The 20,414-nt window shown below is 39.5% G+C and overlaps 1 protein-coding gene across 1 annotated transcript in view; it reads left to right on the top strand.

Annotated features, from left to right (window-relative positions):
- Window positions 1-12,180, top strand: part of Sec23a (SEC23 homolog A, COPII coat complex component) — a 54,836-nt gene extending 42,656 nt beyond the window's left edge. Inside the window, exons 17-20 of the mRNA XM_042677857.1 lie at window positions 268-354; window positions 1,072-1,227; window positions 3,097-3,162; window positions 10,808-12,180. Of these exons, the coding sequence (XP_042533791.1) occupies window positions 268-354; window positions 1,072-1,227; window positions 3,097-3,162; window positions 10,808-10,897 (399 nt within the window). The 3' untranslated portion in view covers window positions 10,898-12,180. The remainder of the gene's footprint in view (window positions 1-267; window positions 355-1,071; window positions 1,228-3,096; window positions 3,163-10,807) is intronic.
- The last annotated feature ends 8,234 nt before the right edge of the window (window positions 12,181-20,414 follow it).

Here is a 20,414-nt window from a genome sequence, read left to right as displayed (position 1 = left end):
TAAATCTGTTTTATTCAAGCCTTTCTGGTTGCACTCAGTGCTACTACTAACAGATTTAGGAGTCATCCCAGTTTCTTCTTGATGCTTATTTTTTATTGTTATTGTTTTTATTGCTTAGAGAGAATCCTTAGAACATTGAAACACACTGAGAATTCATGACAAAGACTTGAACTGTGAAACTAAAATCTAGAAAACATCTTGGAAGGGTCTATTTTGTATCTTCAGGTACTTTCTTTTCCTCATGTCTTTTTGTTTTCTTTTCATTAGCCAGTTCTTCTTGATAGCAGCAGCATTCTTGCAGATCGAATTCTCCTCATGGACACGTTCTTCCAGATTCTGATTTATCATGGTGAGGTAAGAGTCTGTGGTGTTTAAACTCTGTGCATGTAAATGCTTTACATGCTGTGTGTGTGAAGTCTGTTTATTCTGGGGAGGCTTTCCCTTTCTATTATGTGGCCAGTATTTGGTCAGGGATAAACTTTCTTTTTGGGTCGGTTGTGGGGCTTGAACTCTGGGCTTGGGCGCTGTCCCTGCGCTCTTCAGCTCAAGGCTAGCACTCTTGCCACTTGAGCCACAGCACCACTTCCAGCTTTCTGGTGGTTTATTGGAGATAAGAGTCTCACAGACTTTCCTGCCTGGGCTGGCTTTAAGCCAGATCTCAGCCTCCTGAGTAGGTAGGATTACAGGTGTGAGCCACTGGCACCTGGCAGCAATCAGAGTCTTATGGACTTTTTTGGCTGTCTGGCTTTGAACAATGATCCTCAGATCTAAGCCTCCTGAGTAGCTATTAGTATTCAGCCATTAGTGCTCAGCATTTAAATTGTTTTTTCCACTCTATTGAAATTAGTATTTGTAACTTTAAAAATTGAGATATGTACTCATTACCTGACTTAGGTAATTGTAATCCCTCTGTATAACACCTTTATAATAATAAAATAAAAACAATAAAAATGGAGATAAATGCAGTTTTTAACCATTTTCTTGTTTTCTGAAGATTACATCCTTTTATTAAAAAAACTCAAGATTTTTAGATGGACAGGAAAATTTAAAATTCCTTTGTTTTAAAATTAGACCATAGCCCAGTGGCGAAAGTCAGGATATCAGGACATGCCAGAATATGAAAATTTCCGCCACCTTCTGCAAGCCCCAGTGGATGACGCCCAGGAGATTCTTCACTCCCGGTTTCCAATGCCAAGATACATTGACACAGAACATGGAGGCAGCCAGGTGAGTAGTTCATATACACATGCCTATGTTGTTGATTGCCTTCTGGGAGGAATTTAAATAAATTGCCTCACAGAACAGATGGAAGGAGATGGGAGGGAAGGGTATCCAATGCTTGCTTTTTGCAGTGGCTCTGAAAGCAGAACAATAAAATCAACCAGTTGCCTGAGGCTGGCGCTTGATTTTTTACTCCACCTCCACTCCCTCTTGTAACAGAGCCAGAATGGCATTCCAATGGGATATTAGCCTTAGTGAGCAAGAAGATAGGATCAGGAATCCTTGGGAAATGATTTAGTGTACTTTCCTTAAAGTAAAATACTAAACTTTGTGTTAGCTTACTCCTTCATTATATTGCTCTAGTTTTCTACTAAAAGAAAAGCGTTGTGGTATTAGAAAATGCTTTTGTGATTTTTAGAACTAAGATTTAAATAGGTAGGTACATATATACCCAGGCCTATTGAGCTCTCCAGAAGGCCAGGTTTAGGGTCTTTAACACATGTCTCTGAGACACTTCTGCCTTGCAGTGGTGATCAGTTATATATATTGAACTTTAAGTTGTGATGTATTTTACTTACTTCTTAGTGGCAGAGACTATAGTTTGTTTATTGCTACATCCCTAGTTTCAACCCCAATATTATAAAGTATTAGTGACAGTTACATAGAAATTATACCAATTATTCTGCTTTTACTGTATTTTTCTTTTTTAAATTTTATTTATTTTATTTTTTATTTTTATTTTTGGGTCCGGTCGTGGGGCCTGAACTCTGGGACTGGGCGCTGTACCTCAGCTCTTCAGCTCAAGGCTAGCGCTCTATCACTTGAGCCACAGCACCACTTCCGGCTTTTTTCTTTTTGCTTATTTGGTGCTGAGGAGTCAAACCCAGGGCCTCATGCATGCAAGGCAAGCGCTCTACCACTGAGCTACCTTCCCAGCCCCTTTTACTGTATTTTTCATAGGACTATCATGTACTGAGAATGTGTGTGCACTTTGCATTCCTTATTTCATTTGATTTTCATAAGAACTGTGTTTCTATCTCCACCTTGAAGATTAGAAAATTGAAATTTGAAGTAGTTGTGGACAGGGAAGCACATTAAATGAAGAGTGTAAAATTTATTTGTGAGACAGTGCCTCAGTGTGTAACACAGTCTGGCATCAATCTCTCCATACTTTGTGTTAGTGTCCCAAGTGCTGAGATCATAGGGTATCACCACCATGCTTAGTTTGGCTCTAGGAATTGAGTTCAGAAATGCTCAGATACTGTATGAACTGCTTACTTAGAAAACAGATTCTATGTGAGTCTAAATACTTATATGTTCTTCTCGAATAATTAAGATTTATGACTACTCTCAATACTGTCTCAATGTGTCTTGCTATTTTTCTCTTTAACTTATTTTTTTCATGATGATAAGCTGTGATGGATTGATAGAGAGTGATTGTTAAGTTGTCCCATGAATTACCAGTGGTTTTTAACTTGGAACACCATTTCTGAAAGTGAAACAATGTAGATTGTCAGAGTTTTTATTTGTATCATTTTATGAGACTTCAGACATTCTGATTATATTTTTGACTACTTTGCAAAAATTATAATTTCACATTAAACTTTGTCATATTTGTTACACACATAATTTTTATATGCTGACTTTTAGATGCAGCAATTTATTATTGTTATTAATGTTAGGACACATGATTGGAAGAGAAGAGGGAACATTATTTATAGCACAATGGCCTACACATTTGAAATTTTAATCTTTTTAGATGTATTTTAATAAAATTAATTTTAGCAATGCATTAAATTGACTTCAGCAAGTATATTTAGTTATATTTGCTAAATCTATTTTTGATGGATAATATTATTTCTTCTTTACTTTAAGGCTCGTTTCCTCCTCTCAAAAGTCAACCCTTCACAGACGCATAATAATATGTATGCCTGGGGGCAGGTAAGTGTCAGTAGCAGTCTTTGAAACTGTTTCTTTGTGTAGTCATTTGTCATCGTTTGTTCTTTAAGTAAAAAAACACATTTTTTCCCCTGTGTATTTAGTGATGTTTTCTGCTAAAAAAAAGAAGTTATGAGAAAATAAGGAAAGAAAATAGAATTAATAGTTGGTAGCACTATAGAAAAACAAAACAAGTTGATTCAGTCACACAGCTAGAACCTCATCATAGTCCACCTTAAGCCCCATACCCTCCCGAGACAAAAAGCAATAAAATAGGAAAGGAAGATTTGAGTCTGATATAAGGCTGTGAACTGCAGAAGGAAGGCACAACAAGTTTGGAGAGGAAAGAAGTCAGAAATTGGTTTTTGGCATATTTTAACTTGGTTACAGGTCTGGGCCCCCCCTTTCACTTTTAATTAGTATACATTAATTGTACAGGAGGGGTTTCATTATGACATTTCACTCTTGTGTGCAATGTATTGCAATCAATCTCACTCTTTCTGTCACACTCCTTTGTCCCTGTCCCTTTTAAAACAATTTGAGCAGTTGAATTTTTATACATTCTCTATTTTCATACATGTGAGTGAACTACTTTGACTCTATTTATTCTCATTTACTGACTTCATTAGCTCTCCCTCTTGATGCCACGTCAACATCTATCAAATGTTCAGTATGTACAGGACTGTGTTTTGGCACTTTGGAGTATGCCTTCAAAGAGTTTGTAGTCTACCTAAGGAGACTACATACCTAAATAAACTATGGGCAGAATATGCAAGTATTGTAGGGATAGAAGAAGAGAGAAGAGATTATGGATACAGTAGATGAGGGTTTGTGACCCCAAAAAGGAATGATTATTACCTAAATAAGTGGAAAGTACCTGAGAAGGGAATTTTGCTTAAAATATAGTATAGGTTAAGATAATATGTGTAGAAGTCAATAGTAGAATGTAAAACTGGAGCTTTGTTCCATGACCAAATTGTGAGAATCTTGAATGCCAAGTTGAAGACTGAAGAGTTGTCTTTATTTGGTAAGCAATAGAGAGCTAATTGTTCAAGGTTTTTGGACAGACAGGCAAATTTGGGCCTTACATAATATATTAATTATATTAATATTAATATTAATCCTAAGATTAATTTAGAATTATCTTTAGGCAGAAGCTATTTATTATAGTGATGTAACTTAGGGGAAATGAAGACAAAGTAGTGAAAAGGAATAAATTTGAGAGATATTTCAAAAGAAGACTCCATAGGACGTAACTGGATTTTGGAGGAAAATATTCCAGGGTACAACAGCAGTATACAAAATTAGAGGGAGAGAAATGGCTCTGTTATGGCTTCAGTTTTCATGTGCAGGCTAGCTTGCTAATCTTTACCTTTTGTTTGGCTTCATGCTGAGTTGTAAACTTTTTCTTTAGCTGCCTTTACACATGACTTTGTGTAGACAATTTCACACACAGAATGCCAGACCTTACTTCTCCTTTTACACTGTCTTGTCTTTCATGATTCCCTATACTTTTACAAAGGACCTCATCGGTCTCTTTAATCCCCAGGGCTTGAAACATCAGTTACTTAAATTTTTTTTCTCTTTCTGCTCCTCATTACAAATGTTTTACCCTGTTTCTTTTGTCTTTTCTCTCGCTTCCATGTCATTAATCAAAGTCAGGTGCCTTCACATGGACTGATGGGATTCCTGCTCACTGGTCTTAGTATTTTCAGCTTTTTTGGGGGGGGAAGGGGGCAGTTACCAGATTAGTTTTGTTTTTTAATTTTTACTTTTTTTATTGTGACAATACCATACAGAGGAGTTACAATTACATGGGCAAGATAACAAGTACATTTCTTATCAAGCATTGTTGCCTCCTCTTTGTTTCCCTTCCCATCCCTTCCCATACTCCCCCCACCTTCCCCTGCCCGATCCTCCCCACCACCACCAAAGTTGTAAAGTTCGTTTTTTCTTTTTCTTTTTTTTTGGGGGGGGGGTCCGGTCGTGGGGCCTGGACTCTGGGCCTGGGCGCTGTCCCTCAGCTCTTAGCTCAAGGCTAGCGCTCTACCACTTGAGCCACAGCACCACTTCCGGCTTTTTTCTTTTTGCTTATGTGATGCTGAGGAATTGAACCCAGGGCCTCAGGCATGCAAGGCAAGCGCTCTACCACTGAGCCACCTTCCTAGCCCTAAAGTTCGTTTTTCGACATAATGACTTGTACATCTCATTGTTGCAATAGGTCCACCTGTATCCCTAGTTAAACGATTTGTTTTTGCCCTTCCCTCCACAAATTATACCAGCATCAAATACAGTGAAAGTAGGAGTTATACCATGGGGGAGGGACATACAAAGCAACATAGAAATCATCTTATAAATGTGTTAGAAACAATTGCATGAAAGAAAAAAAAATTAGTTTTTTTAAATATCAGCTTTAAAATCTTTGATCAGTTGTTACTGAATAGTATTCCTATATATTGTATTGAGGGTTCTTTACTGATATGACCCAAATGTGCTTTTCTCCTGTTAGCTACCATACAGATCCCTTGGTCAACCCCTGGGCCTCTCTCTGAACTTGTTCCCTTCTCTGTAGTTTCATCCTGAGACACATGTAGCTATTCTCAAAGCCCAGTGTATAGTTCACAAAACCCTTGAAACTTTTCCTATGAGTGTATGAGTAGTTTTGTATAATGTCCCTGCCCTATCATTCTCCTCTCGCTGCCCACGCCAGCATCCTGTTTCCTATGGTTCTTCTGCTGTTAGGTTATACTTGAGGGCAGTTATCATGTTAATTTATTGTTTTCATCCTTCTTACGTTTGGTTTTGCAAAAAGGAATTCCTTGCCTCCTTTCATTTTGAACTTCCCACAATATCCTGAACACTGAATACAGTAGATCTGGAAACATGAATGTATAGAAGTTTGGCAGACAGGGTAGGAGTTAAAATTTTACAACACAGACAAGTTAGTTGTCCAGTTTTAATAGTAATGTGTTTGATTTGGACAATAACAATCAGAATATTGGCATAGTTTCACTATCTTTGGTCAAAAAAGTTATTCCTCTTTAAAGGTATTCAACATAAAAAAGAACATTTATGGCTGGTAATGTGGCTTAGTGGTAGTGCTTGCCCAGCAAGCACTTGGTTCCATTCCTCAGTACCACATAAACAGAAAAAGCCAGAAGTGATGCTGTGGCTTAAGTGGTAGAGTGCTAGCCTTGAGTGGATGAAGCTCAGGGACAGTGCCCAGGCCCTGAGTTCAAGTCCCAGGACTGGCGAAAACCCCCCACAAAAACATTTATTTTAGGGCTGGGAAGGTGGCTCAGTGGTAGAGCGCTTGCCTTGCATGCTTGAGGCCCTGGGTTTGATTCCTCAGCACCACATAAGCAAAAAGAAAAAAGCTGGAAGAGGCGCTGTGGCTCAAGTGGTAAAGCACTAGCCTTGAGCTGAAGAGCTGAGGGACAGCGCCCAGACCCAGAGTTCAGGCCCCACGACCGGACCCAAAAAAAACAAAACAAAGCAAAAAACATTTATTTTAAACTTTGAAGTTTAATTATTACTTCCTGGAAGTAAGGTAGTCTAAGCATAAGTAAGACCTTGAGGTATTTGAAAGAACTTGAGGTTATGTAGATTAACTTGCCTAAGATGCCATCGCTAAACTGTGGTAGGCTCTTGATTACAGATTCTACATTCTTTATTATTATTTTGTTTAATTTTACTTAACTTTTTAAATTTGTTTTGGGGGGGGCTATGGGGCTTGAACTCTGAGCCTGGGCACTGTCCTTGAGCTCTTCAGCTCAAGGCAAGTGCTCTTACCACTTGAGCCACAGCACCACTTCAGGTTTTCTGGTAGACTTTCCTGCCTAGGCTGGCTTTGAACTAAGACACGGAATAAGTAATCCTCGAAGTCACCTGAGAAAGATGTGGCAGATTCAGGATTTGAGCCCAGGCAATCTGACTCTGTTCGTCTGAATGCTAACCTCTCTTATGAATTAGCATGATAAGTAGCATTTTGATTTTACAAACCAAGAAACATGTCCTTTCCTGTAGTATTTGGCAGGTTCTTTTTTTTTTTTACCAGTCCTGGAGCTTGCACTCAGCCTGTAGCTAGGATTATAGGCATGAGCCACCAGTGTCCAGCACTTTTTAATTTTTAAAACTTAAAGGGAGATTACTTATTTTAGCAACTTGTCAGGTTATTTCTTTTCTTTCTTTTTTTTTTGGTCTGGTCGTGGGGCCTGAACTCTGGGCCTGGGCGTTGTCCCTCAGCTCTTCAGCTCAAGGCTAGCACTCTACCACTTGAGCCACAGCGCCACTTCTGGCTTTTTTTTCTTTTTGCTTATGGGGTGCTGAGGAATCGAACCCAGGGCCTCATGCATGCAAGGCAAGCGCTCTACCACTGAGTCACCTTCCTAGCCCCAGGTTATTTCTTTGTTAATGTCTCCTTTTTCATCTCTCTCCCCCATCTTTCCTTGTAAATTCTTAATTATTAAGGTAACTTGGTAATTGTGATTTGGGGAATTAGTCATCAAACATTTTAGTAAAGATTAATGGAATCTAGTTTCTTAGTTTTCTTTTTATCAGCAGCCATGAACAGTGGTGACCTGAAGAGGGCAGCACTGTAACACTGCTCTGTCACAGTGAGGGGTCTCTGGATATAGTGCTTTGTGAGCTAGGTGATGTGAACCTTGGGCCTCACTGTCTAATGCTACATATATTTTATTTATTTTTTTGTCGGTTGTGGGCCTGGGCACTGTGCCTCAGCTCTTCAGCTCAAGGCAGCACTCTACCACTTGAGCCACAATGCTACATATATTTTAATGAGAAAAAAAGGGTATTTGAAAAGATCAACTTAACTGCTAACTTTTGATAAAGCCTGAGCATTAGTATTTGTAATTTCAAATAAAATCTCAGCCTCCAAATTAGGCAAGTTACATATTTTGTCTTGACTAGAAGTAGATTTGGGACTGGGTGAATTGGGATGGTAAACATGTAAATTGTAAAAACAATCAGGCATAGTTTTAGGAAGGCCTACCAGCCTGTATTGATTTAAGTCTCATCTGAAATCTGTGCTTCTCCAGGATAACTGCTAATGTACAATAAGGAAATTATTTTAGTATCATAAAATAATAGGTTTTCCAAAAGAAGTAATAGTGGATGTAGTCAGATGGTGTGTGCCAGGTATGGTTCTGTTTGTGTTGTGTTGTTCAACTGATGTAGTCCTTACAACAACTGTGTGAGTAGGTCCTAGTACCCTTTTTTCCAGATGCAGAGACTAAGACAAAGAATAAGTAATCCTCAAAGTCACATGAATAAGATGTGGCAGATTCAGAATTTGAGCCCAGGCAATCTGACTGTGTTCCTCTGAATTCTAATCCTTCTTACGAATTAACATGATAAGTAGCATTTTGATTTTACAAAACAAGAAACATGTTCTTTCCTGTAGTATTTGGCAGGTTCTTCTTTTGTTTTTGGGTCCAGTCGTGGGGCCTGAACTCTGGGCTTGGGTATTGTCCCTTAGCTCTTCAGCTCAAGGCTAGCGCTCTACCACTTGAGCTACAGCACTACTTCCGGCTTTTTTCTTTTTGCTTATGTGGTGCTAAGGAATCGAACCCAGAGCCTCAGGCATGCAAGGCAAGCGCTCTACCACTGAGCCACCTTCCCAGCCCTTTGGCAGGTTTTTTGTTTTTTGTTTTTTTTGCCGGTCCTGAGCACTGGGCACTGTCCCTGAGCTGCTTTTTGCTCAAGGCTGACATTCTACCACTTGAGCCACAGTGCCACTTCCGGCTTTTTCTGCGTATGTAGTGCTGAGGAATCGAACCCAGGGCCTCATGGGTGCAAGGCAAGTGTCCTACCATTGAGCCACATTCCCAGTATTTGGCAGTTTTTAAACTCTATATCTTTCAAGTCTATTGGCTTTTAAAAATATTTTTAAATCCAGGCGCCGGTGGCTCATGCCTGTAATCCTAGCTTACTCAGGAGGATCATGGTTCAGAGCCACCCCAGCCAGGAAAGTCCATGAGATTCTTATCTCCAATTAACTACCAGAAAATTGAAAGTGGTGCTGTGGTTCAAGAGCTAGAGCACTAGCTTTGAGCTGAAGAGCTGAAGGACAGTGCCCAGGTCCAGAGTTCAAGATCCATGACCAAAAATAATTATTTTTTATTATCTTTTAGTAGTTGTATAAAAGAGTTGTCATTCAACAAAGCCGTTTATTAATTCAGTATGTCTTTAAAAAAATTTCTCTGCTGCTATATAGCTGTATATAACTTTAAGCACCTTTAGTGTTCCTTTACTATATCATGCCATGTTCAGCATTTTTCCTTTTGCATTTCATTTTTCTTAAAATACAGCTCTTCTGCTCATAGAATTCACAAACTGTAGAGACCATGATAATGACAGTTTGCCTTGTGAAATATGTTGACTTTAAGTATCACTATTCCACAATACTGTAAAATACATGAAATTTATGTAATCATCTAATGTCAATTAAAGAAAAAAAGTGAGAAGGGATGGGTTAGGAGAGATGGGTGACAATGTTGTCAGACACTTTGTCTTCATATACTGTTTTGTAAAATGGAAACTTCTTTGTACAACTACTTAAAGGTAATAATAATAAAAAAGTATATATATTATCAACCATAAAAAATACAGCTTTTCTCTTGGTTTAAAAAAATGGATTAACATGATAGGATTTCCCTTTTGCCAGAAAAGGCTGTGCCAGACTAGACCCACAGGAGCTGTATTTGCCACTAACTTGTTGGTCTCAAAATTACTTAATGTTTCCTGCTTTTAGACTTTTTCTATTTATTACTATATGAAGTATGAGCATCAGAAGAATTTAAAATTCAGAAATCTTATGAAAATATTTTCCTATTATAATACTTAACAGTTATTGGATTAGGCTATCATTTTGTCAGTGCATATTTAAATACTTTTAATTATCTTTAAGTAGTTGTTCAATGTAACATTTGTTTGTTTTTGTTTTGGTACTGGTACTGGGGCTTGAACTCAGGGCCTCGGTATTGTCTCTGAGCTCTTTTGCACAAGGCTGGTGCTATAACACTTGAGCTATAATACCTCCTCTTCTGTTTTTTTTTTTTTTTTTTTTTTCCTCACTGGCTTCGAACTGTGATCCTCAGATCTCAGCCTCCTGAGTAACAAGGATTATAGGCATGAGTCATTGTCGCCCAGCTTGTCAATGCAGTCTTGATTAAAATGCATATTAAGAATTTTCCTTAACTCTTGTTAGTTCCTTAAAACCCACAGAAATCAATGAAAATGACTAGAAAGAAATTTGATAAGCGCCAGTTATTTAAAATGATATTGTGAGTTTTCTTTTTTTTCAGCTGGCATTTGTGACAGGGAACAGGGGTCTGGAGGTCATGTTGTATTAAGGTCCCAACCCAGTATTCATGTCCTTGCTCTTTCTGGTTGCCAGCCTTCTTCCTGAGACAGTTCATCTCCTAGCAGAAGCGAAGGTATGCCCATGAATGACAGTACTGTTACTCAGGGATTTCTTAGGATTTACATTGAGTTTCCCTTTCTGCAACCAGAATCAGTCATTATTCTACTTCAAATGATAGCCTTAAGAATTTGCTTCTACATTGCTTATACATTCCAAGGTGTCATCCTATATTTTGATTCTAACAGATGTTTCCTTTTCCTCTAGGAGTCTGGAGCCCCTATTCTCACAGATGATGTTAGTTTACAAGTGTTCATGGATCATTTGAAGAAACTTGCTGTATCAAGTGCTGCTTGACATGCTAAGCCTCGTAAGGACACTTGAGATGAAATATTTCAATTTCATTTTTTTCCCTTTTCAGTTTATCCTAGGAGCCAGCAGAAATCTCTCTCTATGCTTTTCCCTCCACCTTGTACCAGTATGGTTTGACACAACATCTAGAAACATTTTTACTTGTATAGATTAAGCTGGAATGTAACAAGAGCAATGAGAACAACTTTGTTTTGCTTGGTACAGTATTATAACTAGTTTTACAAATTTGTAGTCTTTATAATTTAATTATGTTTAAGAATAAAAATAGAGTCTGCCTTGTATTACAGATAGAAAAATCTAAAGTGGCACTGAATGTCCTTGCTGACCTTTTAAGAACATATTGAATTTTAGCCAGAAAGGAACAAATCAATAGTAATGATAAATGTGAACATTTTTGCCTATTCATTAAATATTTTTCTGTCATTTTCAGCATTTATATATACACTTTTTCTCTACTTCTGTTAAGATGGATTTAATGTTTAGGAATTGCCTGACTTTATAATGGTAATTTTTTTATGAAGATAATATTTTAGGTTATTTGGAAAAATTGTTTAAAAAAGAAAAATTTTAGGGGGTTACAGTCCTACAACTGACAATAAATGTGAAATCTCCCCCAAATATTCAATTCACATAATTTAACTACATGAATTAAACAAGAGGTAGGAAATAAAGCATTTTTTTCAAAGTGAATGAAAAGATCTTTTGAAGTATAATGACTGTGGTAGCTACTAAGCCAGATTTGGTTTAGTTTTGGTGTTTCATTTTGATGTTTCATCTTTTTGTTAGGTAGAAGTTATATCCTTCAGTATTTTAACACTATATGGGGAGTTTACACCTTACTTTTTATTTCTATTTCTCTTTTGTGAAATTATTAAGTTGTTGTTATTGAAACAGTATTATGTAATGTTTAATTATGTCACGTGTTGGTATTTGGTTTTAGTTTGATTTATTCATTAGTAACATTAACTTTTACCTTTTAAAGTTTACTTGTAGCAAATATGTTTACACTTCTAAAGCCAGATAAGATTTGACAATGAATTTACATTATCATTTACTACAAATGGAAGTGGTGCTCTGACATATATTTTGAAAGATAGTTTTGATGATTGTACTTGCATGAACACAATCATATGATAGTAAAACAGAAATTACTGTTATATGTTGTTCAACTAGTTTAAATTGCTTTGTTCTATTTTATTTGAGTTGTGCTTTGCTGGGTCAAAATGCCAATAAAATATACTTCCTCTGTTTTCCTGCTTACTTTGAAATCAAGCAAAGCTTGAGAAGTCTAATGTAGAACTAGAGCATTTAAAACATTTCTGATTGACACATAATACTTCTATGTACTTAAGAGGTGCAGTGTGATCATTAATACATACATACTCTATAAGCCTAATTTGATTATTACATAATATAAATACACATTTTTTTCTTTTCTTTTTTTTTTTTTTTTGGTTGGTCATGGGCCTGAACTCTGGGCCTGGGCACTGTCCCTCAGCTCTTCAGCTCAAGGCTAACACTCTACCACTTGAGCTACAGCGCCACTTCTGGCTTTTTCTGTTTATATAGTACTGAGGAATCGAACGGAGGGCCTCATTGCATGTGAGGTAAGCACTCTACTACTGAGCCACCTTCCCAGCCCCTAAATATATATTTCATCATCATCATCATCATACACACACACACACACACACACACACATACATTTTATCTCTTGCCTGGCATAGTCATGTAGGACACAATAGATTTTTAGTATCCACAAGTCTGTGGTTCAAAGGACACTGCCATTAGGGAAAAAATAGAACTTAGGATATATAAAAATATATTTGCTAAATTGTTAGCACCGAGAGCGTGGGGCTGTTACTCAGAATTGTTTTCGGAATTCATTTTTGAGCCTATTATCACTATTGACCTTATCTCTAAAAAATGACCTTATAAACTCATCCATGAATACTTACATTTTTTGTAAAAGAATATTGCTATTATTATTAATCTTGGTGCCAGTATGGGGCTTGAACTCAGGGATTTGTGTGCCCTCCCCCCATAAGTCTGTAATTTTACTTAGTAAAATAATTTATATTTTCTTTTTCTTTTTTTTTTGGGTCCAGTCCTGGGGCCTAAACTCTGGGCCTGGGTGCTATGCCTCAGCTCTTCAGCTCAAGGCTAGCGCTCTACCACTTGAGCCACAGCACCACTTCCGGCTTTTTTTTCTTTTTGCTTATGTGGTGCTGAGGAATCAAACCCAGGGCCTCATGCATGCAAGGCAAGTGCTCTACCACTGAGCCACCTTCCCAGCCCCTTAGTAAAATAATTGAGATGAATACAAATCAAGCACAAGACTACAAAATACACATGTATACTAGAAAAATGGAAAATGTAAATAGAAATGCCATGAATACTTGAAATAATACTAATTGGTCAATATTGTCCAAAAAATAGCTGAAAAAATACTTTAACATCAAACCAAGTGTTTCCAAGTTTGGTAGCACACATTTATAAGTTCAACAGTAACTAAGAAGGCTGAGGCAGAAGGATTGAGAGTTCAAAACCAGTCTGGACTACATAGCAAGGTCTTGTTTCAAAAAAAAAAATAAAAATTATAAAGCCAAGTTCAATAAACTACATTCATTTCTTGGCCAATAACAACTACATTTGCTTAACTAACTAGTATCTGAAAAAATACTCTATCACTAATCATCAGGGAAAGCAAATCAGAACCACAGTGGGGCTGGAGACATGGCTCAAGTGGTAGAACACTTGCCTAACAAATGCAAGTCCCACTTCAAACACCAAGTTTTCTTTTTTCTTTTTGTTGGTCCTGGGGCTTGAACTCTGGGCCTGAGTGCTGAGCCTCAGCTCTTCACTCAAGGCTAGCAGTCTACCACAGTACCACTTTTGGTTTTTTCTGCTTATGTGGTACTGAGGAATCGAACCCAGGGCCTCATGCATGCAAGGCAAGCACTCTACCACTGAGCCACCTTCCCAGCCCTCAAACACCAGTTTTGGAAAAAAAAAAAAGCCAGTATCTTTCTCTAATTAAAAATTGATCTTATCAAAGAAGCAAAGAGAAATATGAATGAGAGTTTACAGAAAATGGAACATACTTCTGGGGGAGTGGGGGGATATGAATTAGGATAGATATTATGGAAAAAGTAAGAGGGTCCCTCAAAAAAACTACACATAATTCCACTATATGATCCACCTGTCCCATTCTTGGGTATATATCCCATTTCGGGGGGGGGGGCAGCTGGAATTCTGACAGGAAAGTTTGGAGTCTTTGGCTGCCTGCAGTCTTCCCAACAGTGCATCACAAAGCTGGAGAGAACCCATCTGTAGTAGACACCAAGCTGAAGCAGGCATTCAGCTACAATAGAGAGCTGACTGAAAGAGAGGACTGAATTTGCATCTGGACAAAAGCGAAAGGAAGGAGGACCTGTAGGAGCAGAACTCAGAACGGCAGAAGGGGCTGTGAATCCGGACAGACAAAGCAGACATGAAGCTGAGAATTCAAGGAGCTTTAGAGGTGGCCTAGATGTCAGAACTGCTTCAATTCCCTAGCACATCTGAGCCTCCAGGTAGCGACCAGGCATGTCTGGTGAGATAAGTTTGGAGCTTGACAGAGGTGGAGACAAAACTCTTAACTGGTGAGAGACCAATAGGCAGAGAACCTGAAGGTGTTGGAGCTCCACATGGAAAGAAAAGGTCCAGCATATATGGGCACAGATGTGCACACTGAAAGAGGAAAAGCAAGAGGCGAGGCAGGTATTGGAGGCCAGGATGGCAGAATTGAGCCAGCTGGTGGAGCCATCACTCCCAAGACTATGGAAGCAGAGCGGCAGCTACAGATGGAGAAACCTAGAAGCTGCATGTTCAAATGCAAGAAAAATCAGAGTCTCTGTCCTCAACCAGGAGCAGGAGGTGAGGTTGTGGTCACTAGAGAGTTGGGGAGATTTCAGTCAACCTACAGAAGATCACAATAAGATTCTGGAGACCTTGGAGAATGTCCATGAAGCCATAAAATGCATACTATTGCAGAACCCCAAGTTCCTAGAGCAGTTAGCTGATCTGCAGGCTGGCCTGGTCAGGCTAATGAAAGTGAGGAACTTACTGCTGGACTGTAGTCAAGAGCAGCAGGTCCAGGGCTATCTGACTGAGAAGCTGGACCAGCTGCAGGAAAAGATGGGAGAACTGCAGGAGACAGCAGAGTTGCAGAGTCACATGTCTCAAGATCTGCAGGAGTAGTAAGGAAAGCTTGTGAAACTTATCTCCAGTTAACTACTAAAAAAGCCAGAAGCCAGAAGTGGTAGAGCACGTAAGCAAATAAAAGCTCAGGTACAGTACTCAGGCCATGCGTTCAAGCTAGCACATGCACACATGTGTATATGCGCGCATGTGCACACACACACACAATAACACTCTGTTATAGTGTGCAAAGAGAATTTTAGCAGGAGGGAGAAAAGTGTTTGAGGAACAGAGACTGCTTCTATTTTCCCAGACCTGGTAGCGTAATGATGGAGGTTTAGCACAGTAAGGTGAAGAATAGTAAGTAGACAAGGAAGCTGTTAGGTAGATCCCAAGAATCGTTAAGATTCTCTGGTTTCTCATTAGAATTTCACAACTACATTTGTAACAATCAGTCTCTGAATTAAGGAAAAGGAGGGGGAAGTCTATCAGCCAGGGTAATATTCTGTGGCTGGAGTGTATCTCGTGGCATGTACCTTTTATCTTGACACCTCAGAAGCCTTAGGAGGGTTACAAATTTGAGGCCAACCTGGAGTATATATTAAAAACCCTATCTCAAACAAGAATGGTATTTTTCTGGGTGTTGGTGGTTTATCCCTATTCAGGAGGAATCTCTGAGGATCACTGTTCAAAGCTAGCCTCAGTAGACAAATCTGAAAGATTGTGATCCCTAAACAGCAAAAAACTAGAAGTGGAGGTATGGCGCAAGTGGTAGAGCACTAGCCATGTGCAAAAAGCAATCAGAGAGTGAGACACCAGCTCATGCCCCAATAGCAGAGGGGAAACAAGGCATTGTCTAGAACTCTGTCACATGTGTCACATATGTCACTTGATGTAAGAAGACCAAATCTTGACAATACAAACATCACAGATCAGCATGGTGCTATAATCTTTGTTTCAGGACTAAGTTCATTTATTTGTTTGGCAGGACTACAGTTCAAACTCAGGGCCTTGTACACCATGCCCTACCACTTGAGCCACCACTTGAGACACTTCTTGTATTCTTTTTATTTTTAAAGTAAGATTTCACATTTCTGCTCTGGTTGGGCTGGACTGTAAGCCTCATACACTTCCTATGGCAGATGTGTGCTGCTGCGCCTGGCTTTTATTCATTGAGGGGGTTGAAAACTATTTTTTTGGTGGGAGGAAGGTTCTGAGCTGGTCAGAAAAGGAACTTCTCTACTTATGCCTCCTGAGTAGCCAGGACTACAGGTTTGAGTCACCATGCTCAGGTAAGTATAGTTTACCTCAAATAATGGTGTGTACTTTTTCCCTTTTTCTGCTTTTTGGAGGGGCTAAGGAGAGTGGAGAAAGGGAGGGAGGAAGTGTGAACAAATACAGTTATGGTACTCAGTATTCACGATGTGGAAAATGAACTATGCAACTTATGGGGAGAGATGGGAGGGGGAAATGGGGAAAATGAAGGAAGGGGTGATTTCATTACCTGGATTGTGAAATAGTAACCCCTCAATAACAATAAAATTATAGCTCTCTCTCTCTCTCTCTCTCTCTCTCTCTCTCTCTCTCTCTGTTTGTTGTTTTTGTTTGCGAGTCCTGACACTTGAACCAGGGTCTGGGCACTGACCCTGAGCTTCTTTTGCTCAAGGTTCTACCACTTGAGCCACAGTGCCACTTCCGGCTTTTTCTATTTATGTGTTATGGAGGAATGGAAGAACCCAGGGCTTTATGCATGCTAGGCAATCACTCTACCACTAAGCCACTTCCCAGCCTTCTCTATTTTTAAAGCACATGTGTGAGTTAGCACATTTGGAGTGAAAGGACCCCAGAGACAGACATGCTTTAACACATAAGACAATCTTGGAAACCATGAATCAGTATATTACTAATGATATTCTGTAATTGCAGTGTGTGTGTGTGAGTCTTGGGCCTTGAACTCAGGGCCTAGGTATTGAGCCATTTTTCTCAAAGCCAGTACTCTACACTTAAGCCACTGCTCCACTCCCAGCTTTTTTTGGGGGGGGAGGGGGAGGATGGTTAATTAGAGATAGAATCTTACACTTTTCCTGTCCACACTGGCTTTGAGATCCACAGACTTCAGCCTCCTGAGTAGCTAGGATTATGGGCATGAGCCACTGATATCTGGATATGATTACATTTTTTAATAAAAGTAAACTTTGCCTCTGTTAACCTTTCTATTTGACAATCGCAGCCTTGGTGGTCTATTTAATCACAAGAAATATATCACTCTGCAAAATGATGATATGTCTAGGCAGAGGGATAGAGAATTTAAAATGTAGTTTCTTTCCTTAGCTCCATATTGACTCTTAACAGTCATAGACAGCTAATGGATAGAACTCTGATGAGACAGATGCAGATGGAGAAGCAGATGTAGCTCTCATCAAATAGTTGGACTAAGCACAGTGAGTGTGCTGAATATTCTTGTGCAAATACCTGAAAAATAATCCACTAGCTCCCTGAAACTATGCTGGACTTGGCAGCACTAATGGAACCTAATCATTAGAGTCATTTACCAGGAACCACTTTGGGGCATGTATGGAACTTAATAACTAAATATAATTGAGAAAACCCTCTGTAAATATAGGAAAATGAGTTACCATACGACAAACAATATAGAAGTCTATGGTGCAAAGTCTGCTCAGAGACTCCCAGGTTCTTATTTCTTTTGTGGCCATGGGGCTTGAACTCTGGGCCTGAGCGCTGTCCTTCAGCTCTTCAGATCAAGGCTAGTGCTCCACCACTTGAGCCACAACACTTCCAGTTTTCTGAGTGTTTTATTGGAGAGAAGAGTCTCATGGACTGGCTGGCTTTGAACCGCGATCCTCAGATCTCAGCTTCCTGAGTAGCTAGGATTACAGGTGTGATCCAGTAGCATCCAGCTCCAAGTTTGCTGGTCCTGGGGCTTAAACTCTGGATCTAGGCGCTGTCCCTGTGAGCTCTTTTTGCTCAAGGCTAGCACTATACTACTTGAGCCACAATGTCACTTCGACTTTTTTTGTGATTAATTGGAAATAAGAGTCTCACAGACTTTCCTGCGGGGGCTGGCTTTGAATCATGATCCCTAGATCTTAGCTTCCTGAGTAGCTACGATTACAGGTATGAACCACCAGCACCCAGCCCAAGTTTATTTGGAACTCCAAGTAGAGCCAAGACTACCTACTCCATAAATGGTATCTAACCAATTAGTGAGCATGCCTAATTAGGAACCTTTCATAATCTTAGAAGTCAATCTTTTCTGTACAAAGGAGATCTTTCTTTTTTGTCATTGTGGGTCTTGAACTCTGGGCTTGGGTGCTGCCATTGAGCTCTTCAGCTCAAAGCTAGCGCTCTACCATTTGAGCCAAAAGGCTACTTCCGATTTGCTGGTGGTTATTTGAAGTTAAGTCTCAGGGACGTTCCTGCCCAGGCTTGCTTTGAACCTTGATCCTCAGATCTCAGCGTTCTGAGTAGCTAGGATTATAGGGGTGAGCCACTAGTACTTGGCTTGGGATCTTTGTTTTTGTGTAGGTCGTGGGGCCTGAACTCTGGGCCTGGGCACTGTCCCTCAACTCTTCAGCTCAAGGGTAGTGGTCTACCACTTGAGCCACAGTGCCACTTCTGAGTTTTTCTGCTTATGTGGTGGTGAGGAATCGAACACAGGGTCTCATGCATGCAAGGCAAGTACTCTACCACTGAGCCACCTTCCCAGCCTTGGGATCTTTCTTATAGATGATGATTGACCCATTTACAATTGAGTACTCTGGATCTTATTTCCTCAATATCCCTATTAAATGCAGAACCTAGTTGTGGGTGTTACCAGAACCCAGAAGTCAATGAAAACTTTCAGTTACATGATATTGTACAACCATTAATATTTCAATAATATGATGATTTTTTTTCCAGTCCTGGCGTTTGAGCTCTGGGTCTAGGCACTGTCCTTGAGCTTCTTTTGCTCATGGATAGCACTCTACCACTTGAGCCATAGCACCACTCTGGCTTTTTCTGTTTATGTGGTACTGAGGAATGGAACCCAGGTCTTCATGCATGCTAAAAGCCCTCTACCACTAAGCCACATTCCCAGCCTCCATAATGATTTTAAAAAATCAAAATAGAAACACTTCTTTGCTGAAAAAGGATATTTAATAAATAAAGAGATTTGTTTGTGATCATTTGTGTAAATGTCCAAAAGTGGGATTGCTGGGTCATAGGGGAGCTCTATGTGCCGTCTTTTGAGGAAACTCCATACTGCTTTCTAAAGTGGTTGAACAGGTTTACACTCCCACCAGCAATGCAGTAAGGATCCCTTCTGTCCACATCCCCTCCAGCATCTGTTGTTATTAGAGTTCTTGATTCTAGCCATTCTAACTGGGGTGAGATGGTATCTCAATGTTGTTTTGATTTGCATTTCTTTTATGGCTAGAGAGGTTGAGCATTTCTTCATGTGTCTAGTTGCTATTTTTATTTCCTCTTTAGAGATGTCTTTCTATGTCTTTAGCCCACTTATTTATTGGGCATTTGTTTCTTTGAGGATTTGTTTTTGGGGGATTTAATTTTTTGTGTTCCAGGTATATTTTAGATATGAGACCCTTGTCTGTTGTATGGCTAGTGAAGGTCTCCCAATCCGTGAGCTTTCTATTGATCTTCCAAGCCTATCTCCTTTGCTATGCAGAAGCGCTACAATTTCATGCAATCCCATTTGTCCAACCTTTCTTTGATTTGTTGTGTTTCTGGGTCTCTATTAAGAAAATTTCAGGGGCTGGGAAGGTGGCTCAGTGGTAGAGCACTTGCCTTGCATGCCTGAGGCCCTGGGTTTGATTCCTCAGCACCACATAAGCAAAAAGAAAAAAGCTGGAAGTGGTGTTGTCGTTCAAGTGGTAGAGCGCTAGCCTTGAGCTGAAGAGCTGAGGGACAGCGCCCAGGCCCAGAGTTCAGGCCCCATGACCGGACCACCATCCAGCCCCCCCCCCAAAAAAAAATTTTGGCCTGTGCCAAGGAGACCTAGGGTTTCTCCTATTCCATCCTGTAATGTTTTCAGAGTGTCTGCTTTGACTCCGAGGTCTTTGATCCATTTGGAGTTGATTCTGGTGCAGGGTGATATATAAGGATTTAGCTTTAGTTTTCTACAAGTAATTAACCAATTTTGCCAGCACCATTTACTGAAGAGGCTGTCTTTCTTCCATTCTATTTTTTTAGCTCCCTTATCCAAGATTAGATGGCTATAGGTCTTTAGATTCATTTCTGGGTTTTCAATTCTATTCCATTGGGTCTGTTCTTGTGCAAGTACCAAGCTATTTTGATTACT

The sequence above is a fragment of the Dipodomys spectabilis genome, unplaced genomic scaffold (genome assembly GCF_019054845.1).
Source record: "Dipodomys spectabilis isolate Male_0828 unplaced genomic scaffold, ASM1905484v1 ptg000042l, whole genome shotgun sequence".
NCBI lineage: Eukaryota > Metazoa > Chordata > Mammalia > Rodentia > Heteromyidae > Dipodomys > Dipodomys spectabilis.
Note: the sequence above shows the minus strand (reverse complement) of the source record. Positions and strands in the feature narration are given on the sequence as shown.